At 36.3% G+C, this 27,079-nt stretch overlaps 1 protein-coding gene across 3 annotated transcripts in view; it reads right to left on the reverse strand.

Annotated features, from left to right (window-relative positions):
• The window catches only part of SCLT1 (sodium channel and clathrin linker 1), a 215,012-nt gene that overhangs the window by 143,146 nt on the left and 44,787 nt on the right, over nt 1–27,079 (reverse strand). For all 3 annotated transcript variants that reach the window (XR_014068168.1, XM_081538256.1, XM_081538257.1), the window contains exons 6-7: nt 16,019–16,157; nt 1,890–2,012 (exon numbers count right to left, since the gene is read on the reverse strand). Coding sequence is in view for 2 of the 3 variants with exons in the window: in XM_081538256.1 (XP_081394382.1) it covers nt 1,890–2,012; nt 16,019–16,157 (262 nt within the window). In the remaining variant the exon portion in view is untranslated. The remainder of the gene's footprint in view (nt 1–1,889; nt 2,013–16,018; nt 16,158–27,079) is intronic.

Raw genomic sequence — 27,079 nt, forward strand, 5'->3', positions numbered from 1 at the left:
TGAAAGTGCTGCACTCGATATGCCAGCAAATTTGGAAAACTCAGCAGTGGCCACAGGACTGGAAGAGGTCAGTCTTCGTTCCAATCCCAAAGAAAGGCAATGACAAAGAATGCTCAAACTACTGCACAAATGCACTCATCTCACATGCTAGTAAAGTAATGCTCAAAATTCTCCAAGCCAGGCTTCAGCAATACGTGAACCGTGAACTTCCAAATGTTCAAGCTGGTTTTAGAAAAGGCAGAGGAACCAGAGATCAAACTGCCAATATCTGCTGGATCATCGAAAAAGCAAGAGAGTTCCAGAAAAACATCTATTTCTGCTTTATTGACTATGCCAAAGCCTTTGTGTGGATCACAATAAACTATGGAAAATTCTGAAAGAGATGGGAATACCAGACCATCTGACCTGTCTCTTGAGAAACCTGTATGCAGGTCAGGAAGCAACAGTTAGAACTGGACATGGAACAACAGACTGGTTCCAAATAGGAAAAGGAGTACGTCAAGGCTGTATATTGTCACCTTGCTTCTTTAACTTATATGCAGAGTACATCATGAGAAACGCTGGGCTGGAAGAAACACAAGCTGGAATCAAGATTGCTGGGAGAAATATCAATAACCTCAGATATGCAGATAACACCTCCCTTATGGCAGAAAGTGAAGAAGAACTAAAGAGCCTCTTGATGAAGGTGAAAGAGGAGAGTGAAAACGTTGGCTTAAAGCTCAACGTTCAGAAAACTAAGATCATGGCATCTGGTCCCATCACTTCGTGGGAAATAGATGGGGAAACAGTGGAAACAGTGTCAGACTTTATTTTTTGGGGATCCAAAATCACTGCTGATGGTGATTGCAGCCATGAAATCAAAAGACGCTTACTCCTTGGAAGGAAGGTTATGGCCAACCTAGATAGCATATTTAAAAGCAGAGACATTACTTTGCCAACAAAAGTACGTCTAGTCAAGGCTATGGTTTTTCCAGTGGTCATGTATGGATGTGAGAGTTGGACGGTGAAGAAAGCTGAGCGCCGAAGAATTGATGCTTTTGAACTGTGGTGTTGGAGAAGACTCTTGAGAGTCCCTTGGACTGCTGCTGCTGCTGCTGCTAAGTCGCTTCAGTCATGTCCGACTCTGTGCGACCCCACAGATGGCAGCCCACCAGGCTCCGCCATCCCTGGGATTCTCCAGGCAAGAACACTGGAGTGGGTTGCCATTTCCTTCTCCAATGCATGAAAGGGGAAAGTGAAAGTGAAGTCGCTCAGTCGTGTCCGACTCCTCGCGACCCCGTGGACTGCAGCCTACCAGGCTCCTCCGTCCATGGGATTCTCCAGGCAAGAGTACTGGAGTGGGTTGCCATTGCCTTCTCTGTGGACTGCAAGGAGATCCAATCAATCCATCCTAAAAGAGATCAATCCTGGGTGTTCATTGGAAGGTCTGATGTTGAAGCTGAAACTCCAATACTTTGGCCACCTCATGCGAAGGGTTGACTCATTGGAAAAGACCCTAATGCTGGGTAGGATTGGGGGTGGGAGGAGAAGGGGATGACAGAGGATGAGATGGTTGGATGGCATCACCGACTCGATGGACATGGGTTTGGGTAGACTCTGGGAGTTGGTGATGGACAGGGAGGCCTGGCGTGCTGCAATTTATGGGGTCGCAAAGAGTCAGACACGACTGAGGGACTGAACTGAACTGAACTGAACTGAACATTATAAAACCCAATGTACAGTAGGTACTACTTTGATCATTTAATGTGTTCAAAAGATTTCTAACCATCAAAGATCTATTTATTGCCAACATAAATATTACACTAGAGACTTGGGCACTTTCTCCAAAACTGAATTTCTCCAGAATGCAACTTACTGATACACAAGAAAACCATGAAATCCAAAATTACCTTTTGCTTTTGACTTTCAAGAACGTGAATCTGGGCCTCAGTCATATGTTCTTGGTAAAGTTTCTGTAGCTTGTACAACTCCTGAGAAACAGTCTGCCAGAGTTCCACAGCCTGAGCTTTTTCCTATAAAAGAAAAACATTTGCGAACTCATTAGCAGGCTACTGCACAGGATAAATGAATCACATTTTTTTACACAATGAGTTCTTATATATAAAGTCATAAAATAAAAATAGAATTTATATAAGATAGTATGGTTGCAATATTTTTGATGATATAAAGTTGTATTAATAATTAGAGAGTAAAACTAAAGATGAAAATTCTTTAGTTTGAAATTTTCTTTTTATTCAGATTTAATAGCAAAATGAAAACCCTTCAACCAGAAAGAGAGATTTAAACCACTTTCCTTGTTCCACAAGAAAGTGTAAGCCATAAAAATTCTACAAGTGTAAGCCAAGAAAACTATCCTTGGTAAAGCACAGAGATTTTTTTTCTGATTGCAAAAGTAATGTTTATCCTAAAAAATTAGGAAAATACAGAAAAATGAAGAAGAAAAAATTACCTGATTTTTTAAAATCACGTGATAATAAATATTGCTAACATCTGGACACAATCAATAAATGCTGAATGTATTCTTGTTTATAAATGTGATTAGAGGGAGAATTTTGTATTTTTTTCTTAAGAAAAAAAAAAACTGGGACTGACACAGTATGCTGCTTGAATTGTACTATTTTTATCTGGCATTTTATAATAAAAATTTCGTCAGGTCATTATTCTTTCAACAAGTAATTCTCAAAAGTGATACAGGGACCCTTGAGGACAAAATTACATTCATAATAAAATGAAGGCATTATTTCTCTTTTTCACTCTCACCTGCACGTGGGTTTACAGTGGAGTTTACCAAAGTTTGTATGATGTAACCTGTGATATTGTAATTGCTCTAATGGCTACTGAAATGCACTCTTAGGTTCGTATTTGTTCTAAAAATGTCCTAGCTTTGTATTCTTGCCTCCTTTGTCAAAGATAAGGTGCCTGTAGGTGCATGGATTTATCTCTGGGCATTGGTCTATATTTCTGTTTTGTGTCAGTACCATACTGTCTTGATGACTATAGTTTTGTATTATAGTCTGAAATTGGGAAGATTGATTCCTCCAGCTCCATTTTTTTTCCTCAAGATTGCTTTGGCTATTCAGGGTCTCTTGTGTTTCCATTTGAATTGTGAAATTTTTTGTTCTAGTTCTCTGAAAAATGCCAATGGTAAATTGATAAGGATTGCATTGAGTCTGTAGACTGCTTTTGATAGTATATTGATTTTTGACAACATTGATTCTTTCAACTCAGGAACATGAAATATCTCTCCATCTGTTTATGTCACCTTTCTTTTATCAAAGGAGACAAGAACATACAATGGAGAAAAGACATCTCTTCAATAAGTGGACAGCTACATTTAAAAGAACGAAATTAGAACACTTTCTGACACCATACATGAAGATAAACTCAAAATAGATTAGAGACCTAAATGTAAGACCAGAAACTATAAAACTCTTAGAGGAAAACAGGCAAAACACTCTAAGACATAAATCACAGCAAGATCCTCTAGGACCCACCTCCTCGAGTAATGGAAATAAAAACAAACAAGTGGGATCTAATTAAACTTAAAAGCTTTTTGCACAACAAAGGAAATTATAAACAAGGTGAAAAGACAACCCTCAGAATGGGAGAATATAATAACAAATGAAACAACTGACAGAGGATTAATTTCCAAAAGTTACAAGCAGCTCATGTAACTCAATAACAGAAAAACATACAACCCAATTAAAAGTGGGCAGAAGACCTAAACAGACATTTCTCCAAAGAAGACATACAGATGGCTAATAAACATATGCAAAATAGTTCAATATTGCACTTTATTACAGAAATCCAAACCAAAACTACAATGAGATATCACCTCACACTGGTTAGAATGGCCATCATGAAAAAAAATCGACAAATAATAAAAGCTTGAGAGAGTGTGTAGCAAGGGAACTCCTTTTGCATGGTTGGTAGGAATGTAAATTGATACAGACATTATGGAGAACAGTATGGAGATTCCTTAACAAAACTAGGAATAAAACTATCATATGATCCAACCATTCCACTACTGGGAACATACCATGGGAAAACCATAATTGAAAAGGACACAGGTAGCCCAGGGTTCAATGCAGCACTATTTGCAATAGTTAGGACATGGAAGCAACCTAGATGTCCATCAACAGATGAATGGATAAAGCAGCTTTTACATATATACAATGGAATACTACTCAGTCATAAAAAGGAAGACATTTCAGTCAATTCTAATGAAGTAGATGAATGAAGAACCTATTATATACAATGAAATGAGTCAGGAAGAGAAAAACAAATACTGTATATTAGCAAATATATAGGGAAGCAAAAGGCAAAGGAGAAAAGGAAAAATATACTCATTTGAATGCAGAGTTCCAAACAATAGCAAGAAGAGATAAGAAAGCCTTCCTAAGTGAACAATGCAAAGAAGTAGAGGAAAACAACAGAATGGGAAAGACTAGATACCTCTTGAAGAAAATTAGAGACACCATGGGAACACTTTGAGCAAAGAGGGGCACAATAAAGGGCAGAAATGGTACAGACCTAACAGAAGCAGAAGATATTAAGAAGTGGTGGCAAGAATACACAGAAGAACGTTACAAAAAAGATCTTAATGACCCTGATAAACCACAACGGTGTGACCACTCACCTAGAGCCAGACATCTTGGAGTACAAAGTCAAGTGGGCCTTATGAAGCATCACTACGAGCAAAGATAGTGGAGGTGATGGAATTACAGCTGAGCTATCGCAAATCCTAGAAGATGATGCTATGAAAGTGGGGCACTCAATAGGCCAGCAAATTTGGAAAACTCAGCAGTGGCCACAGGACTGGAAAAGGTCAGTTTTCATTACAATCCCAAAGAAAGGCAATGCCAAAGAAAGTTCAAACTACTGCACAACTGCACTCATTTCACACGCTAGCAAAGTAATGCTCAAAATCCTTCAAGCTAGACTTCAACAGTACCGTGAACTGAGGACTTCCAGATATAACAGCTGGATTTAGAAAAGGCAGGGGAGCCAGAGATAAAATTGCCAACGTCTGCTGGATCACAGAAAATCAAGAAAATTCCAAGAAAACACCTACTTCTCCTCCATTGACTATGCTAAACCCTTTGACTGTGTGGATCACAACTAACTGTGGAAAATTCTTAGAGATGGGGATACCAGACCACCTTACCTGTCTCCTGAAAAACCTATATGCAGGTCAAGAAGCAACAGTTAGAACCAGACATGGAACAATGGACTGGTTCCAAACTGGGAAAGAACTATGTCAAGGGGGTATAGTGTCACTCTGCTTATTTAATTTATATGCAGAGTATATCATGCGAAATGCCAGGCTGGATGAAGCACAAGCTGGAATCAAGATTGCAGGGAGAAATATCAACAACCTCAGATATATAGATGATACCACTCTAATGGCAGAGAGAGAAGAGGAACTCAAGAGTCTCTTGATGAGGGTGAAAGAGAAGAGTAAAAAAGCTGGCTTAAAATTCAACATTCAAAAAACTAAGACCATGGCATCCAGGCCATCACTTCATGGCAAACAGAGGGGAGAAAGTGGAAACAGTGACAGATTTCCTTTTCTTGGACTCCAAAGTCACTGAGAACGGGTGAATGCAGCCATGAAATTAAAAGATGTTTGCTCCTTGAAAGGAGCAAAGACAAAAGGAAAGGAAAGCTAAGACAAACCTAGACCGTGTATTAAAAGCAGAGACATCAGGTTGCCGACAAAGATTCAAAGCTGTGGTTTTTCCAGTACACATGTACGGATGTGAGAGTTGGAACAAAAACAAGGCTGAGTGCCAAAGAACCGACACTTTCCACCTGGTGTTGGAGAAGACTCTTGAGAGTCCCCTGGACTGCAAGGAGATCAAACCAGTCAATACTAAAGTAATATTCCTGAATATTCATTGGGAGGACTGATGCTGAAGCTGAAACTCCAATACTTTGGCCACCTGATGCGAAGAACTGAATCATTGGAAAAGACCCTGATGCTGGGAAAGATTAAGGTGGGAGGAAAAGGGGTTGACAGAGGATGAGATGGTTGGATTGGCATCACCAACTCAATGGACGTGAGTTTGAGTAAACCGGGAGCTGGTGATGGACAAGGAGGCCTGGCGTGCTGCAGTCCATGGGGTTGCAAAGAGTCAGACACAACTGAGCAACTGACCTAAACTGAACTGTACTGGGAGATGGTGAAGGACAGGGAAGCCTGGCGTGCGGCAGTCCATGGGGTCACAAAGAATTGGACATGACTGAGAGACTGAACAACAACAACATAGAATATAGAAAAATGGTATTGATGAACCTACCTGCAGGCAGCAATGGAGACACAGACATAGAGAACAGATTTGTGGACATGGGATTGGGGGGAAGGAGAAGGTGGGATGAATGGAGAGAATAGCATGGAAACATATAAACTACCATATGTAAAACAGAAAGCCAGTGGGAATTTGCTGTACAACTCAAGGAGCTCAAACCCATTCTCTGTGACATCCTAGAGGGGTAGGATGGGATGGGAGGTGAGAGGGACATTCAAGAGAGAGGGAACATAGGTACGCCTACAGCTGATTCATGTTGAAGTATGGCAGAAAATAACAACACAATGCATGCATGCATGCTAAGTCGCTTCAGTCGTGTCTGCCTCTGTGCGACCCTATGGACAGCAGCCTACCAGGCTCCTCTGTCCACAGGATTCTCTAGGCAAGAACTCTGGAGTGGGCTGCCATTTCCCTCTCCATAACAACACAATACTGTAAAGCAATTATCCTTCAATTAAAAATATTTTAAGGACATTGCAGATGGATTCTTTACCATTTTAGACACCAGAGAAGTCCTCCATGAAGCAGAGCAAAAACTTTATTCATTCATTGAGAACTGGGCTTTCCCAGTTCCTTGTTCTTTAAAGACCCCTTCTGCCTGGAGGACAGAAGCAGAAAACTTTTAAGGAGTAAGACTGTTATTTCTGGCCTGCTGGATTTAAATGCCAAGCTAAGCAGCATTTTCTGAGTGTGAGTCTCCACAGTCCCCTTCCAGGTAGGTGCCCAGGGAAATTGGTTTTGGGGGACAGTCTGGGAACACCATCCAGCCTCTCCCATCTCCACTCTACTGGGCTCAGCATGAATTAGAAGGATAGGTACCACCTCTCAGTTTCAGATGCTGTTCTCTGATAAGCCAGATACGAGATCCAGAGCAGAGCTGGGGTCTGTGGATGAAAAAATCACTAAGAGGAAACATCACGGCATTCTGGCTAACTCAACTTGACAAGGGTCATTGAAGAGATTAAACCCTGAGCCTTTGTGTGGGAGCACTGATTCCAAAACCCTAGACTACCAGAGAACTAACCCTAGGGAGTATGAAACCCTGAGAACTCACACAAAGCAAACACTTGAATACAAGACACAGCATCATGCAACCATCAGTAGCACCCTGTACAGGACAGCTCATCTAAACAACAAACAAAACAAAATACAAACCAAATCATCAGAGACAGGATTACCACTTCATTCAGCCTTGCACATCAGAGGAAAAACAAACAAACAAAAACTCAGCACAAATCAAACCCTATACAAAGCTTACACAAACCACTGGATCAACCTCAGGATGGCAGAAACCAAAAGAGAGAAAGAATTCAACTTTGAAGCCTGGGAAAAGGAGACCTCAAACACACTAAGTTAAACAAAATAATGAAAAAGCAGAGAAATACTACACAAATGAAGGAACAAACTAAAAACACAGAGGTCCAAATAAATGAAGAGGAAATAGGCAAACTACCAGAAAAAAAATTCAGAATAATGATAGTAAAAATGATCAAAAACTTTGAAAACAAAATGAAGAAAACGTGAGACTCAATTAACAAAGACACAGAAGAATTAAAGAATAAACATACAAACAACACAATTACTGAAATTAAAAATACTCTAGAAGGAATCAATAGCAGAATATCTGAAGCAGAAGAATGAATCAGTGAGCTGGAAGATCAAATGGTGGAAATAACTTCTGAAGAGCAGAATAAACTAAAAAGAATGAAAAAAACTGAGGATAGTCTCAGAGACCTCTGGGACAATATCAAATACACCCACATTTGAATTATAGGGTCCCAGAAGAAGAGGAGAAAAAGAAAGGGTATGAGAAAATTTTTGAAGAGATATAGTTGAAAATTTCCCCAACATGGAAAAGGAAATAGTCAATTAATTCCAAGAGGCATAAAGAGTCCCATACAGAATAAATCCAAGGAGAAACACGCTAAGACACATACTAATCAAACTAACAAAGACTAAACACAAAGAAAGAATATTAAAAGCAGCTGGAAGGGGAAAACATGTACACCCATGGTGGATTCATGTCAATGTGTGGCAGAACAAATACGATATTGTAAAGTTAAAAAAATAGATAAATAAGCTAATTAAAAAAAAAAGCAGCAAGGGAGAAGCAACAAGTAACATACAAGGGAAACACCGTACGTTTAACAGCTGACCTTTCAGCAGAAACTCTGCAGGCCAAAAGGGAATGGCAAGATATATTTTAAAGTACCGAAAGGAAAAAATCTACAACCAAGATAACTGTACCTGGCAAGGATCTATTCAAAATTGATGGAGAAATAAAAATCTTTTCAGACAGGCAATAGTTAAGAGAATTCAGTACCGCCAAACCAGTTTTACAATAAATGTTTAAAGGGACTTATATAGTCAAGAAATACAAGAGAAGAAAAAGGATCTACAGAACCAACCCCAAACAATTAAGAAAATGACAATAGGAACACGTGTATCAATGATTACTTTAAATGTAAATGTATTAAATGCTCCAACCAAAAGACACAGACTGGCTGAATGGATATAAAAACAAGACCCATATATATGCTGTCTACAAGAAACCCACCTTAGACCTAAAGATACATCTAGACTGAAAGTGAGAGGATGGAAAAATATAATCCATGCAAATGGGAAGCTAAAGACAGCTGGAGTAGCAATCCTCATATCAGACAAAATAGACCTTACAGTAAAGAATATTACAAGAGATAAGGAAGGATACTACATAATGATCAAGGGATCAATCCAAGAGGAAGACATAACAATTGTAAATATCTATGCACCCAACATAGGAAAACCTCAATACATAAGACAAACACTAAGAGACATAAAAGGAGAAATTGATGGTAACACAATACTAGTAGGAGACTTTAACACACCACTCACACCAATGGACAGTTCATCAAAACAGAAAATTAATAAGGAAACACAAGTCTTAAATGATACATTAGATGAAATGGATCTCATTGATATCTTGAGAACATTCCATCCAAATGCAGAAGAATACACTTTCTTCCCAAGTGCACATGGAACATTCTCCAGGACAGACCACATCTTGGGTCACAAATCAAACCTCAGTAAATTTAAGAAAACTGAAATCCTATCAAGCATCTTCTCTGACCACAATGCTATGAAACTAGATATCAATTACAAAAAAGAAACTGTAAAAACACAAACATACGGAGATTAAACAATACATTTCTAAATAACCAACAAGTTACTGAAGAAATCAAAAGGGAAATCAAAAAATTTCTAGAAACTAACAACAATGAAAACACGACAACTCAAAATCTATGGGATGCAGCAAAAGCAGTTCTAAGAGGGAAGTTTATAGCAAGACAACCCAACCTCAAGAAACAAGAAAAACATTGAACAGACAACCTAAGTTTACACCTAAAACAACTGGAAAAAGAAGAACAAAAAACCCCTCACAATTAGAAGGAAAGAAATCATTGAGATATGAGCAGAAATAATTCAAAAAGAAACAAAAGAACAATAGTAAAGATTAATAAAACTAAAATCTGGTTCTTTTGAGAAGATAAACAAAACTGATAAACCTTTAGCCAGGCTCATCAAAAAAAAGAAGAATCAAATCAACAAAATTAAAAACGAAAAAGGACAGGTTACAACAGACAATGCAGAGATAAAAAGGATTATAAGAGACTATTATGAACAACTATATGGCATTAAATGGGTAACCTGGAAGAAATGGACAGATTCCTAGATAAGTTCAATCTTCCAAGACTGAACCAGGATGAAATAGAAATTATGAACAGCCCAATTACAAGCACTGAAATTGAAGCTGTGATAAAAAATCTCCCAAAAAACAAAAGCCCCCAAAATTTCACAATTCATGTGGAAACACAAAAGACCCCAAATAGCCAAAGGAGTCTTGAGAAAGAAGAATGGAGCTGGAGGAATCAACCTTCCTGATTTCAGATTATACTACAAAGCTACAGTCATCAAGACAGTGTGGTACTGGCACAAAAACAGAAATATAGACCAATGGAACAAGATAGAAAGCCTGGAAATAAACCCATGCACCTATGGGTACCTTAGTTTTGACAAAGGAGGCAAGAATACACAATGGGGCAAGGACAGCCTCTTCAATAAACGGTGCTGGGAAAACTGGACAGCTACATGTAAAAGAATGAAATTAGAACACTTCCTAACACTATACACAAAGATAAACTCAAAATGGATTAAAGACCTAAATGTGAGACCAGAAACTATAAACCTCGTAGAGGAAAACGTAAGCAGAACACTCGATGACATAAATGAAAGCAAGAGCCTCTGTGACTCACCTCCTAGAGTAATGGAAATAAAAACAAAAGTAAACAAGTGGGACCTGATTAAACTTAAAAGCTTTGGAACAGCAAAGGAAACTATAAGCAAGGTGAAAAGACAACACTCAGAATGGGAGAAAGTAATAGCAAATGAAACAACTGACAAAGGATTAATTTCCAAAATACACAAGCAGCTCATACAACTCAATACCAGAAAAACAAACAACCCAATCAAAAAGTGGGAAAAAGACCTAAACAGACATTTCTCCAGAGAAGACATACAGATGGCTAACAAACACATGAAAAGATGCTCAACATTGCTTATTATTAGAGAAAAACAAATCAAAACCACAATGAGCTATCACCTCACACTGGTCAGAATGGCCATCATCAAAAAGTCTACAAACAATAAATGTTGGAAAGGGTGTGGAGAAAAGGGAACGCTCTTGCACTGTTGGTGGGAATGTAAATTGATACAGCCGCTACAGAAGACAGTATGGAGATTCCTTAAAAAACTAGGAACAAAACAACCATATGACCCAGGAATCCCACTCTGAGGCATATACCCTGAGGAAACCAAAACTGAAAAAGACACATGTATCCCACTGTTCACTGCAGCACTATTTACAGTAGCTAGAACATGGAAGCAACCTAGATGTCCATCGATAGATGAATGGATAAAGAAGTTGTGGTACATATACACAATGGAATGTTACTCAGCCATATAAAAGAACACATTTGAGTCAGTTCTCATGAGGTGGATGAACCTAAAACCTATTATACAGAGTGAAGTGAGTCAGAAGGAGAAAGATAAACATCATATTGTAACACACATATACAGAATGTAGAAAAACGGTACTGAAGAATTTATTTACAGGGCAGCAATGGAGAAACAGACAGAGAATAGATTTATGGACATGGGAAGAGGGGAGGAGGGGTGAAATGTATGGCAAGAGTAAAATGGAAATTTACATTTACCATATGTAAAATAGATAGCCAACAGGAATCTGTTGTATGGCTAAGAAGACTCAAAGAGGGCTCTGTATCAACCCAGACAGGTGGCGTGGGCAGGGAGATGGGAGAGAGGTTCAAAAGGGAGGGGATGTATGCATACCTATGACTGATTCATGTTGAGGTTTGACAGAAAACAACAAAATTCTGTAAAGCAATTATTTTTCAATAAAAAAGTATATTAAAAAGAAAAAAAAAATAAAGAATAAATTTTAGCATCTTCTCTGGTGGCCCAGGGATAAAGAATCTGCTTGCCAATGCAGGAGACATAGATTCGATCCCTGGTCTGAAAAAATCCCACATTCCAAGGAGCAAGTAAGCCTGTGCTCCATAACTATTGAGCCTGTGCTCTAGAGCCTGGGAGCCGCAAATATTGAGCTTGTGTGATGGAGCTACTGAAGCCCTCATGCCCTAGAGTCCCTGCTCTACAACAAAAGAAACCACCACAATGAGAAGCCTATAACTAGGGAGTAGCCCCTGCTCACCCCAACTAGAGAAAAAGCCCACTCAGCAACGAAGAAGCAACACAGCCAAATAAAGAAATAAAATTATTAACAAATTAAAAAAAAATAAAACAAAAATGTCTTAGTTTTAATTTGTATTATGATAGTTCAGCTCAGTTGCTCAGTCGTGTCCGACTCTTTGTGACCCACAAAAAAAATGCTTTTCGGAGTCCTCAATAATTTTTTTAAGTATACTGAAGAGGGGTTCTTAAACCAAGAAGGTTGAGAAAGTAAGCCAGCATATAAAAAGCATTATTCTCTTTTTAGAGAAGTGGAAACTAAGGTTCAGACCATTTGCCTGGAGTCACTCAGCAAGCTGCTGACAGAACCAAGAAGAAATCTTCATCTCTTTGTCTCTAAAGCCCAAGCTTTTAAATTCCAGGTCAGAGCTACTCCTCTCTCAGTTTTAATAATTAGGTAAGATGCTGTAGTGAAAAGATATGCATTTTTGGAACATAATGAGTACACATTTCAAATAAATAATACATTTATAAGTTCTAAAGAAACTTTCTGAGGTATAATATGCATTCAGAGACACACAAATCATAAATTTGTACAGTGAGTACACTCATGTGACCAGAAACCAGCTCAAGAAAGAGAACGTTATTACCAGTACCTTGAAGCCAGTTGCCCCTTTCTTCTAGATCCTACTATCCTCCAAAAATAACCTGACTTCTAAAATCTTTTATTAGTTTTGCCTAAAACTTACATAGTTTAAAATCTGTAGACAAAAGTAGAATATGGAGCCAGAATTCAGGCTGGATTTCTAATTCCTGGCTGAATGACCCTCTACAATTCATTTTATTTTTTAAAGACTGTTTTATTTTCAATGGAATAGTCATAAAAATGCCTCATATCTCAAAACTGCATTTTTTCAAATGTATCTGATGGTAAAAATCATCTGGAATACTAGGTAGAAAGCCTAGTTCTCCGAGACCAGTGGTTCTGAAAGGACTAGCAGCAATACCTTAGAACCTGTTAGAAACATAAGTTACTGACTCATATTCTAGACTTCTTGATTCAAAAACTTGGGGGGGAGGGTAAAAATCTTTATTTTAATAAGCCCCCAGATGATTACAATAAACACTAAAATTTTAGAACCACTGTACTAATATATAACCCATAATTTGGAAAAAAGAAACACAACTGAAATGATTCCATATTTTAGATTTTTAAAAAAATACTTCCAATTTTTCACAAGCAAAACATTACTATATATTTATTCATATATATTTTATATATAACAATTTCTTAGGACAGGTTACTAGAATCTATGTAACGTCACCATCAAATTAATTGGTCAAAGGATATAAACATTTCTAGGCTTTTATTGCCAAGCTGCCTTCCAGAAAGATTTTTATAAATCACACTATTATGAGAGAACAAAATACTCCAAACTGAAAATATTTAGTTAGGTGCTTGATATTGTACCAGTGTTACTGGCTCCCAAAACAATTACACTTGAGATACACAGAACTTTTTACATTTAATTTTAATTCTTCATCTTGCTGTTTAGTAATAATAATGATAAACTTGATAAAAATAATAGGTAAACTTATTTCATACATGTGCTAGGCATTACACTATGTGCTTTATGGGGATTTAAAACTTTAATTAAGAACCCTATAAAATGAGAATTACTATAATCTCTGTTTATAAACGAAGAACAAGAAGCACAAAAAGATTTCCCAAGATCACAGAGTGAGAAAGTAGAATGGGGGACAAAACTCAAGAAGTTTAGCCATTTCTTTCAAAAGCTTGTGTGTTTCACAAAAGCAGATGCCAACATTCTCCACTGCATGATCAACACTAAGCACAGTGTCTCATATATAGTAGACGCCTAATAAATATTTGTGAAATGGATGAAGATATTTGAATCTTATTAAATTATTTAGACATTGCTTTAATAAAGCATAATATAATAAAGAATTCTCTCTTAATTTTCTACTATAAATTGCATTGTATTTAGTTTTCAATTTATTCATTTTGGATTCACCTAGTTTTCATGCATGACACAAAGGTCTTTCAATCTAGTGATGGATACCAAAACAACTGTACAAAGAACTTAGTAATATACGTAAACATGAACGTATAAGTAATAAGCAGAATTAACATTTAACATTATTATTTTATGGATTCATTAACATTTTATAAAACTGCTTGAACTGTTGCTCAGTTAAAATTTCACATTTATATACAAAGTACATTGCAGATATTGTGGCAAAATTTGTCTTTCACAAACTTTTTCAATTTTGACTGCTCAAACCTGGACCTCACCAAACTTACTATGAAGTAATAACCCAAAATGTAGCAAAAAGGAAGGACCATCTTCAGAGAAAGAATATGGGACCAAGCAAGATGTAGATGGAGGAAGGCGAAGATGGGAAGATAGGAGGAGAAAGGGGTGAGAAATGAGAACAAAAGTGACTAAAAAAAAATAAAATAAAATTGAGCGTTAGAAATTATACCAACAAAAGTACTACAGAGAGATGCTTTTTAGAAGTAGAATTCTTTTGTTTGTTTTGTTTTTTGAAACTACAAATCTTATCTAGTTCTGCACTCTGCTTTTATAAATTAATTTTTTAAAAATTTATTGAGGTGTGGCTGACAATCACTGCCTATATTTAAGGTGTACAAGTGAGGGTTCTTTTACATATGTCTGTCACAGTATTTTTTAAGAGTAATAAGAAATGCATATTCTGCTACAGCTTTCAAAAGGTATTTAATGTCTGGTTAGAAAGCATTTTGAAGTCTAAATTAATTTTCATTTATTTATTTTTATGTGAATATTAATGGGCTTCCCAGGCAGCACTAGTAGTAAAGAACCCATTGCCAATGCAGGAGACATAAGAGACACGGTTTCCATCCCTGGGTGGGGAAGATTCCTTGGAGCAGGGCATGGCAACTCAGTCTAGTATTCTTGCCTGGAGAGTCCCATGAACAGGGGAGCCTGGTGGGCTACAGTATACAGACTTGCAACAGTCGGAGAGGACTGAAGCGATTTAGCATGCATGCGTGAACAATACTAAATTCTTCCTGAAATACTAGGCTAAAACAGAGCAAAGAACATGCTTTCCTCATTATTTTTTCCCTCTATTACTTTTCTAATTCCTTCCCTTTACACATTAAAAAGAATTCAGTGCTACATAATGCTCCTTAACAAGGTATATATAGACTATCGAATTAATAAATGATATCACTTTTGAAAGCTAAAAATTCCAAAACCAAATTTCCAAGGAATAAAAGACAACTCAACTTTTTACAGATAACTATAAAATCAAAACTTTAATAATGAATTTCTAATCCTCATTTATAAAATGAAGAAACTGAGGAACACAGGAAGGTATAAAACTGGGATTCAAATCTATAAAAGATATGAGATATCTGGCATACAAAGTTGTAAATTAAAATAACATTCTCTTACATATAACCAAAAAAATCACAGTGCTAAACATAGGATATAAACAATATAGCTTCTCAAATATTTCAATAACCATAAAGGAAGAAAAAAAGAGGAAAAGCGTAATTCTAAAAGAAGTGTAAGTTTAGAAAAATATAATTGTATAATCTTTGAAAACTGAAGAAAATGGTATCAGAAGAAAACATGGGGAAAAAATGTAAATTCAGCCAAGTGGATAACTGATTCTTTTCTTCAAAATTTTCTTTTGCATTAAAATATTTTACAACACACAAAAAAATCATGCCAAAAGAATTATGATTCAATTAAAATATATACATGGTAACTGTAACATACAGCAAGGGTACATATTACAAGTTTTGTTACCTGTTAACTATTTTGCAAACTGTAGAAAATCATCATGCTAACAATTTCAATATTATATTATCATTCAAAAATAATTATTGCTCACAGATTTTTAGAAACTCTCTGTTTATTCAGGGTAATACATGTATCACTCACCTGACTGGCCAGTTGTAGTTGTTCTTGAAGATTCCTGACTGTTTCATCATCTGTATATATCTCATTTCCTATATCAGTGCCAAAGGGAAGGGCCTCCAATTGCTTTTCAACAACAGCATCTTTTAATTCATTGTGCAACCTTTGGAACAAACAGTGAACACAATAATAATCTAATTTTAGTACTAGTAGTTGTTGTTTCAGGGTCAACTAAATCAACATTTGGGTCAAAAATCACTATTTACACAAAAATCATTTCTAAGTCATCCTCTAAATGTGGAGGATTTAAAAATCATTAAATAATGAGTCACAAGAAAAAAATACATCAAAATTTTGAATGAGTTAAATTGATCAATTCAAAGATACATAATTCAGTTTGTCCTAGGAAGATTTTATTTTTCAAAAAGATAAAATTCTGAAATTATACCTTATTCATTGATAAAACAAGTCATTCAGAAAAAATTTAAATACAATAATTTCATCTAGTTAATGAAATGGAAAAGGGATTATAGAATTATTTGTTAATTTCTTCACTGTGTTTCACAAAACTTGTTTGATTTCTGACTAGTTCCAGTTTATAAAGAATAGAATAAAATTCTTGATGGTTATGAAATCAAGACTAGAGGCTTTACTTGCCAGCACTTTCTTAAATAAGCCTGACAGTAATTTTGACAGTCTTAAATTCAACTCTAATCTTACATTAAACTACAAATATTACAAATATTTCATAAAGTACAAATACTTCACAGAGTTCATAATTTCATAAATTACAATCATTCATTAGATTCAAATATTTTGAATAATTTTAGTAATTTAAAATTACCAAAAAATTAGGTGTATGATATACCCATAGAAGGGAAAATGGTTTTTAACATCAGAAAAACTTGAAAATACTGAATTTGTAAAATTATAACCAGAAAACATCATCTATACTAAACACAACTCAAGGTAAAAATTTCTCAGAGGAACTGTATCCATCTCTACAAAATAATCCAAACAGAATTACCTACTAATACTACAATCTCCACTGAAACTAGAAAATTACAATTTGAAATCTAAAAACGTGTTTATTGAAAACAAAGTTCATCAAATACAATAAAACTCACAAGGCAATAATCTCAGTCACTAGTGGGGAGATGGGAGTGGGGAGATGCAGTATAGGGGTAGTGGATTAAGAGGTACAAATTATTAGATACAAAACAAGCTAAGAAAACATCTTGTACAACACAAGGAATATAGCCCATTTTTATATTAACTACAAATGAGGTATGGGGCTTCCCTGGTGGCTCAGCAGTAAAGAATCCACCTGCAGTGAAGATGTGGGTTCAATGCCTGGCTCAGGAATATTCCCGGAGAAGGAAATGGCAACCCACTCCAATATTTTTTGTCTAGAAATCTCATGGACAGAGGATCCTAGTGGGCTTATAGTCCATGGGGTCACACAAGAGTCGGACATGATTTAGCAACTGAACAACAACAACAAATAAATGAAGTACAGTTGGTTCATTTCAAAGCCACAAGTTTTGAGGGCTTGGCTTCCTAGTGCAGGACCCTCAGCTCAGGAGTCTGATGTGTGACTTGGGCCCTTTGCTCTTTGGGGAGAACTTTTGTGACTGTGATTACCCTCGAGTTTGTGGGTCACCTACCTGAGGGTGTGGCTACATTATGTCTCTGCCCTCTCCTACCCGTTTTTTCCCTTAATCTTTTGGCCACTTTGTGCAGCGTGCGGGATCTTAGTTCCCTGACCAGGGATCGAATACATGCCCCCTGCAGTGGAAGCCTGCCATCTTAACCACTGGATTGCCAGGGAAGTTCTACCCATCTAGTTTTGGTTCCTTCCTTGTATCTTTAGTTGTGAAAATATTTTCTGCTGTATTCAAGTGATTCTCATTGATAGCTGCTCTTCAAACAGTTTTAACTTTGCTGTGCTTATAGGAGAAGCTGAGTTCAGCGTTTTCCTATTCTGTCAACTTGGACACACCTTGCCCTTGCAAGCTCATTTTCAGAGTTCTGCACTGATATGCAAAGCAAGGACTACCTATATGTAGTTTATTTTTATTTGTTTTAGTATCTGAAGTATTTGGAGAAAGGGTTTTAATCTCAGTTTGCAATCCTGCTGTCTCTTGCCCAATATGCCCTAATTCTCCAGCTGTCTTATAATTTGGGGTTTCAGTACTTGCACCCAAGTACTGCATCTCGGACTCTTGTTGACTATGAGGGTTACTTCATTTTTTCTAAGGGATTCTTGCCCTCAGTAGTAGATATAGTGATCATCAGAATTAAATTCGCCATTCCAGTCCATTTTAGTTTACCGATTCCTAAAATGTGGATGTTCACTCTGGCCATCTCCTGTTTGACCACTTCCAATTTACCTTGATTCACGGATCTAACATTCCAGGTTCCTATGCAATATTGTTCTTTACAACATCGGACTTTACTTCCATTACCAGTCATACCCACAAGTGGGTGCTGTTTTCGCTTTGGCTCTGTCTCTCCATTCTTTCTGGAGTTATTTCTCCACTGACCTCCAGTAGCATATTGGGCACCTACCTACCTGGGGAGTTCATCTTTCAGTGTCCTATCATATTGTTCATGAGTTCTCAAGGCAAGAGTACTGAAGTGGTTTGCCATTCCCTTCTCCAGAGGACCACATTTTGTCAGAACTCTCCACCATGACCCATGTTAACTGCATGGTTCAAAAACTATTTTTTGAGTTTTTCTTTCAACTACTGAGGAACAACCTGTTTATATTTCCTTCCAGCTGGTGGAGTTGTCTGTTTTGCCATTCAATGCTATCACTGAATTTTTCTAAACTTAAAAAAAAACGGAAAATTTGAAATTTTCTATTCTGAGGCTTTGTTACTGGGTTCTTGCAAATTTAAAACTGTCATATCTTTTAACATTATGAAATGTTGCTATTTATAATATTCTTTTACATTAAGGTCTACTATTAATATGCCTGATTTTACCCATTTCCTTTCAGTTTGCACTTGCATAGTTTATCTATTCTCCATCCTCTTATTTGCAACCATTCAATATTCTTGTATTTTAGAAATCTGTCTGATAAGAAGTATGTAAGTGTCCTTTTTAATTCCTCTGATAAATCACTGTCTTTTAACTGTAGCATGTAGTACACTGAAATTTGATGTAATTAGTAATGTATCTGAGTTTATATCTACTTCAGTATTTGCTTTCTATTTGCCCTGTCTGTTATGATTGTTCTCTTCTTTCATGCTTTTAGATTATTTTTTATTACTCCATTTTTCTACTCTATTATCTTGGTTGGCAGTTACATGATCCTTTGTCTTACTTTTGAAGATTATAACATGCATCACTGAATTATCAAACTCTAAAATAAATTAGTATTAACATCTCTTTGGGGCAATGCTAGAACCTGAGAATGTTTTAACTCCAAATACCCTTTTCCTAAATTTGTCTTATTGCTATCATGTTTTGGCTTGATAAGTGAGTGCCTCATGAGTTGACAGAAAATCAAAACATTGTCATTTTGAAGTGTCTTCTCTTACTCTATGCAATGATAATGAACCATTTCTCTATCAGATTTTGACATGTGTCAAAAAGTGGATTTTATATGACAACCAGCCATGAGCAGCTCAGTGGCTGGACCAAGAAGAAGCTCCACAGCACTTTCCAAAGTCAAACTTGAATCAAAAGAAAAAAGGTCATAGTCACTCTTTGGTGGTCTGCTGCCCGTCTGATCCACTACAGCTTTCTGAATCCCAGTGAAATCATCACATCTAAAAAGTATGCTCAGCAAAATCAATGAGATGTACTGAGAACAGCCACGCCTGAAGTTGGCATTAATCAACAGAAAGGGCCAAATTCTTTTGCACAACCAATGCTTCAGAAGTTGAATGAATTGGGCTACAAAGTTTGCCTCATCTGCCATGTTTCACCTCACCTCTCACCAACCAACTACCACTTCTTCAAGCATCTTGACAACTTTTTGCAGGGAAAGTGCTTCTATGAGGCAGAAAATGCTTTCCAAGAGTTTGTTGAATCTGGAGACACGGATTTTTATGATACAGAAATAAACAAACTTACTCCTCGTTAGCAAAAATGTGTTGATTGTAATTATTCCTATTTTGATTAATAAAGATATGTTTGAGCCTAGTTATGATGATTCAAAATTCATGTACACCCATGGTGGATTCATGTCAATGTATGGCAAAACAAAAAAAAACTAAAAGAAAAGAAAAAAAAAAAGAAAAAAAAATTCAGTTTGAAACCGCAATTACTTATTCACTAACCTAATATTTAATTCTCTATAGATATTTTAGAGTCATTATTATCACTTTAGAATAGCTGATATTCATTAGGCTTTTCACACAGTTACCCTTTCCTGTAGTTCTAAGCTTTCATCTGGGATTATTAATATTTTCTTTAGGTAGATTATCTGTTTAGGCTTTTCTTCAATTTTTCTAAAGTCAGTGTTCTCAATTTCTTTTCATCTGACCTTTCTTCTGAAGGATATTTCACTGGGTAAAAAAAACTGTATATTAACAGTTTTTCTTTCAGCATTTTAAAAATATTCCACTGTCAATCTCTTTAACAAGTGGTGCTGGGAAAACTGGTCAACCACCTGTAAAAGAATGAAACTAGAACACTAACACCATACACAAAGATAAATTCAAAATGCATTAAAGATCTAAATGTAAGACCAGAAACTATAAAACTCTTAGAGGAAAACATAGGCAGAACACTCTCTGACATAAATCACAGCAAGATCTTCTATGATCCATCTCCCAGAGTAATGGAAATAAAAACAAAAATAAACAAATAGGATCTAAGATCTAATTAAACTTAAAGCATTCACACAATGAAGGAAACTATAAGCAAGGTGAAAACGCAGCCTTCAGAATGGGAGAAAATAATAGCAAACAAAGCAACTGACAAAGAATTAATTGCCAAAATATACAAGCAGCTCATGCAGCTCAATACCAGAAAAATAAATGACCCAATCAAAACATGGGCCAAAGAACTAAACAGACATTTCTCCAAAGATGACATACAGATGGCTAACAAACACATGAAAAGATGCTCAATGTCACTCATGATCAGAGAAATGCAAATCAAAACCACAATGAGGTACCATCTCACGCGGGTCAGAATGGCTGCCACTGAAAAGTCTACAAACAATAAATGCTGGAGAGGGTGTGGAGAAAACGGAACCCTCTTACACTATTGGTAGGAATGCAAACTAGTACAGCCACTATGGAGAAGAGCGTGGAGATTCCTTAAAAAACTGGAAACAGAACTGTGATATGACCCAGCAATATCACTGCTGGGCATACACACTGAAGAAACTAGAATCAAAAGAGACACATGTACTCCAATGTTTACTGCAGCACTGTTTACTAGCTAGGAGATGGAGGCAACCTAGATGTCCATCAGCAGACGAATGGATAAGGGAGCTGTAGTACATATACACAATGTACTTAGCTATAAAAAAGAATGCATTTGAGTCAGTTCTAATGAGGTGGATGACACTGGAGCCTATTATACAGAGTAAAGTAAGTCAGAAAGAGAAACACCAATACAGTATATTAACGCATATATATGGAATTTAGAAAGATGGTAACAACAACCCTATATGCAAGATAGCAAAAGAGACACAGATGTAAGGAACAGACTTTTGGACTCTGTGGGAGAAGGTGAGGGTGGGATGGTGTGAGAGAATAGCATTGAAACATGTATATTACCATATGTAAAATAGATGACCAGTGCAAATTTGATGAATGAAGCAGGGCACCTAAAGCTGGTGCTCTGGGACAACCCAGAGGGATGGGGTGGGGAGGGAAGTGGGAGGAGGGGTTCAGGATTGTGGGACACATGTGCACTCCTGGCTGCTTCATGTCGATGTATGGCAGAAACCACCACAATATTATAAAGTAGATAGCATGCAATTAAAATAAATGTATTAATTAAAAGAAATATTCCCGTCTCCTGTTTTCCAGTATTTTTGTTGATAAGTCAGTTAATATGGTATGGTTGCTACTGTGAAGATAATCTCTACCTGCTTGATTATTTTTTCATCTTTGGTTTTCTACTACTTCATAATAATGTACCTAGGTATAGTACTTTTGTATTATCCTGCTCATGACACATGGTGTGTCTTTAATCTGTGGACTGATGTCTCTCTGCCGTATCTGGAACTCAAGCAATATGAATTTTAGTTCTTTTCACTATATCCCACATGTCTCCTAGTTTTTGTTTTGCATTTTCTATCCCCTTCTCTCTCTTCTGAATATTGTTTTCATTCTGAATATTTTCTTCTGACTTGGATTGCATTCCATTAACTCTTCAGTAATGTCTCATTTTCATTAATTGCATTTTTTTCAGCTTTACAATCTCTAGTTGGTCCTTTAAGAGTTTTTAGTTCTTTTATAGAAATTCTCAAAACTGTCTTATCTCATTTAACATAGTTCATACTTATTTTAAGGACCAAACCTGTGAGTTTGTTTCTATTGCATACTGTTTTTTATTTTTTTCAACCATGTTGTCTTCAACCTTACTGTTACTAGCTCTTTTTCCACCAGATATGAGCCAGATATCACCAAAAATTACAGAGATACTTTGAGGCCTAGCAATGATGTTATCTTTCTCTAAAAGACTTCTTTTTTCAGGTGGAGAGGGATATTATCAATCCCTGATTATGTTGTGCCAACATCAAAGATTCAGATAATTCAGAGTCATGTTTCAGTTCTTTTTGGGAGTAGTTTATTTTGAGGAATCACCCTTAACTTCAAAGCCTGGATGTTCCTGAGCCACCCACCCTCAAGTCTGATGGGCCCTGAATTTCAATTTTTATTTCTCTTGCTCCATGAATTTGCTTCAAGTTCTGCTCAGTTTTCAACCTCTCCTCACTTCTTCTGACATAGGGAGATACATCCAGTGAAAAGTAACCCCAAAACAGATTCATATCCCTGAATTCTTTCTTTTCCAGGTCTTTGCTCTACAATTCTACAGTGACTCCAGTTCATTTAAACAGATTTGATTTTTGTCAAATTTTTGTCAAGATCTTCTAGTATCTGTCCAGCTTCTCTAGTTTTTCTCAGGAGTCTGATGCCACTACTGCAAACAAAACTCTCTAATTAACTTGTTTTCAATTAATTAAAAATGTTCTGAGCACTAGTTTGGGTGCATCTCACTAGTTTGATATGCTGTTGATTTTATGCAGTTTTTAATTTTAATTTTCAATCCCTTTTTATATCAATAGTTGAAAATGTAGTTAAAAGAAATTCTTTACACTCACATATTGTTATTTCTAATTTATGATGTGATTTATGCTTAATTTGTATGTATGCATTTATATGATGGACAGAATGTGCAGTCCATGTTTAGGAAAATGTTTTATGGGTCTTGAAAACATAATATATTCCTGCTGGTTCATATACGAGTAATAGAAGCAGAAAAAAAAAAAATATATATATATATACACACACACTCAAACTTGTTCTTTGCTCTTTGTATCTTTTATATCTTATTTTTGCCCTTGTTTTCTTTGAAATAATATATAATGTAATATAATAATATATTTATAAATACTAAGTAAATGTATGTTATCTAATTCTCCAAAGATCTTAGCAGTATAATTGAAAAAATAAAGCCATTTAAGTAATGCAAAGATTTTAAGGAATCTTTTTCAAAGCATTACTTTTTATGTATGGTTAATGAATCTTGAAAATTAGATATTAATAATTTAAGTAAGGGCTTCCCTGGTGGCTCAGTGGTAAAGAATCTTCCTGCAACATAGAAGTGGGTTCAATCCTTGGGTCAGGAAGATTCCCTGGAGAAGGAAATGGCAACCCACTCCAGTATTCTTGCTGAAAAATCCCATGGACAGAGCCTGAAGGGCTACAGCCCATGGGGTTGCAAACAGTTGGACACAACTGAACACACACAAAAAACATTTGAAGAGATATTATGTACACGCTAGTAAGATAGTTCTGGCTCTAGGTGTATTTATTCAAATATACAACCAAGTCAAAATGTAAGAATGGTAGAAAAAAGAAAAAGGAGTAAGTTTCCTTACATTTGGATGGTTTCACAGTAAGAGGAGAAATAAAATCACATAAAAGTTTGTGAAAATAAATAGTGTTATTCTTATTAATAACAGCAGAACCACATTTCTCTGCATAGTTGCTTTGTCTGCAGTCACCATCAACTAGCTGATCTCTATTTTCTCGTGCAAATGCTTTAAAAAAGAAAAGTCAATCTTATTGGTTTATATTGCAGAACTGTTTTGCTGAGACCACACAGACCATGATTAGGAAGCTGGACAATCAGGAAGCAGCTACGCCAACTGCTGATTCAAGGATCACACCTCTTTAGCTGAGATCCTGGGATCAGGAAGTACTGCCAGTGGTAATGTCTGCAGGAACACTCTGACTTAGCTTTGACAGAAGCAATTACAAGAATTATTGGTGCTAGGGCCACAGTACATTTGCTAGATTCTCATCCACAAAAACAGATTCCCAGATACTGCTTTTCCTCCTACTTACCTCCTGATTTAGGTCATTTACATGTGCTTATCATTAGCAGAACCCAATTCACATTCTGAACTAGATTTTGGTTTTCCAGACTCTGCAGTATAAGAATGTATACTATAATAAAGGAGGGTGGAACAGATGTTAAGCCAATCTACTATATCTGGTATAAACCGTTACTATAATTGTACAATGTAATTAAATATGACCCAAAATGAACAAAAGTACAAAACAGCTGGGTTTTTTTCCTATGAAACCTAAGCTGAAGATGAAAGGCTCAATAAAGATGAGTTATTAAATAGCTGCTGTTGAACTAGAGGTAGGTAAAATAATTATAAAAAGTCAGAAGAATTATCAAATCAGAGGATCAAAAGAAGATCAAAAGGATCTCTAAGTTCTCACTCTTCTTCAAAGAAACTGAAACTAGAAGTTATAAAGAACGAATTATTCTCCATGGTTTATGTGTAAAAGACAACAAAGAACAGTAATTAGTAGTCTTACTCAGAGTAAAGATCTTAGGCATTATATAAAAAAATAAATAAGTGCACATTTATATTAAGTCAAAGTAAAAAATTTTAAAGTATGCATGTCTTAACGCATTTTGTTGTCTCTTTCAATCTACAGACTGCCTATTAATCTAGAAGGAAAGAGGGCCTGTACTATATTTTATGCTAGGTACCATATGACTGAATTAAAAAAGTAACAGTGTTTCTGACTATAATATGGTACTTTACATTAAACTGCTATGTATCTATGCCTTTTACATTATTTATGTTTTTTATTATTTTTCTATCTTAACACTTGCAGTATTAGTTCAAAATATATTTAAAAAGCATGTAGTATAATCATAAAAATATACAGACAATGAAACTGAAATCCAGTCCCAATCCCTCATTTCATGGATTAAGAAACTGAGTTTTACCTTGTATGTTGCTGGTGGGAATGCAAGTTGATACAACCACTACAAAAAGCAGTATGAAGGTTCTTCAGAAAATACAAACAGAATTACGACATGATCTATCTATCCCACTCCTGGGAATACGCCTGGACAAAACTATAATTCGAAAAGATATATGCACCTCTATGTTCATAGCTGCACTGTTTACAATAGCCAAAAGATGGAAACAACCTAAATGTCCATCAACAGGTGACTGGATAAAGAAAATGTGGTACCTATATACAATGGAATACTAACTGGAATACATACGAGGTAAAACTCAGTTTCTTAATCTATGAAATGAGGGGTTGGGACTGGATTTCAGTTTTATTGTCTGTATATTTTTATGATTATACTACAGGCTTTTTAAATACCTACTGAACAATAATGCAAGTAGTAAGATAGAAAAAGAATGAAATAATGCCATTTGCAGCAACATGGATGCAACTGGAGATTACACTAAGTGTCAGAAGAAGAAAGACAAATACCATAAGACATCATTTATATGTGAAATCTAAAATATGGCACAGATAAATCTATCTACAAAACAGAGACAGACTCACAGACATAGAGAATAGATTTGTGGGTGCCAAGAGGGAGAAAGGCAGGATGTCCTGGAAGTTTTGGGTTAATAGATGCAAACTACTACATTTAGAATGAATAAACAAGATCCTAATGTATGGCACACGGAACTATTTGCAATAGTCTGTGATAAATCATAAAGGAAAAGAATATAAAAAAGAATGTATATATGTGTATAACTGAATAATTTGGCTGTACAGCAGAGACTGGCATAGCATTGTAAATCAACTATACTTCAAATTAAAAAAAAAAAAAAAAACTGAGCTCCAGACAGATTAAAGTACTAATACATCATGAGAAATGCTTGGCTGGATGAAGCACAAGCTGGAATCAAGATTGCTGGGAGAAACATCAATAACCTCAGATACGCAGATGACACCACCCTTATGGCAGAAAGTGAAGAAGAACTAAAAAGCCTCTTGATGAAAGTGAAAGAGGCGAGTGAAAAAGTTGGCTTAAAGCTCAAAATTCAGAAAACGAAGATCATGTCATCTGGTCTCATGATTTCACGGGAAATAGATGGGGAAACAGTGTAAACAGTGTCAGACTTTATTTTTGGGGGCTCCAAAATCACTGCAGATGGCGATTGCAGCCATGAAATTAAAAGATGCTTACTCCTTGGAAGGAAGGTTATGACCAACCTAGATAGCATATTAAAAAGTAGAGACATTACTTTGCCAACAAAAGTCCGTCTGGTCAAGGCTATGGTTTTTCCAGTAGTCATGTATGGATGCGAGAGTTAAGACTATAAAGAAAGCTCATTGCCAAAGAATTGATGCTTTTGAAGTGTGGTGTTGGAGAAGACTCTTGAGAGTCCCTTGGACTGCAAGGAGATCCAACCAGTCCATCCTAAAGGAGATCAGTCCTGGGTGTTCATTGGAAGGACTGATGTTGAAGCTGAAACCAATACTTTGGCCACCTCATGCGAAGAACTGACTCATTGGAAAAGACCCTAATGCTGGGTAGGATTAGGGGCAGGAGGAGAAGGGGACGACAGAGGATGAGATGGTTGGATGGCATCACTGACTCGATGGA

The sequence above is a fragment of the Giraffa tippelskirchi genome, chromosome 11 (genome assembly GCF_054371585.1).
Source record: "Giraffa tippelskirchi isolate mGirTip1 chromosome 11, T2T-mGirTip1v1.2.pri, whole genome shotgun sequence".
NCBI lineage: Eukaryota > Metazoa > Chordata > Mammalia > Artiodactyla > Giraffidae > Giraffa > Giraffa tippelskirchi.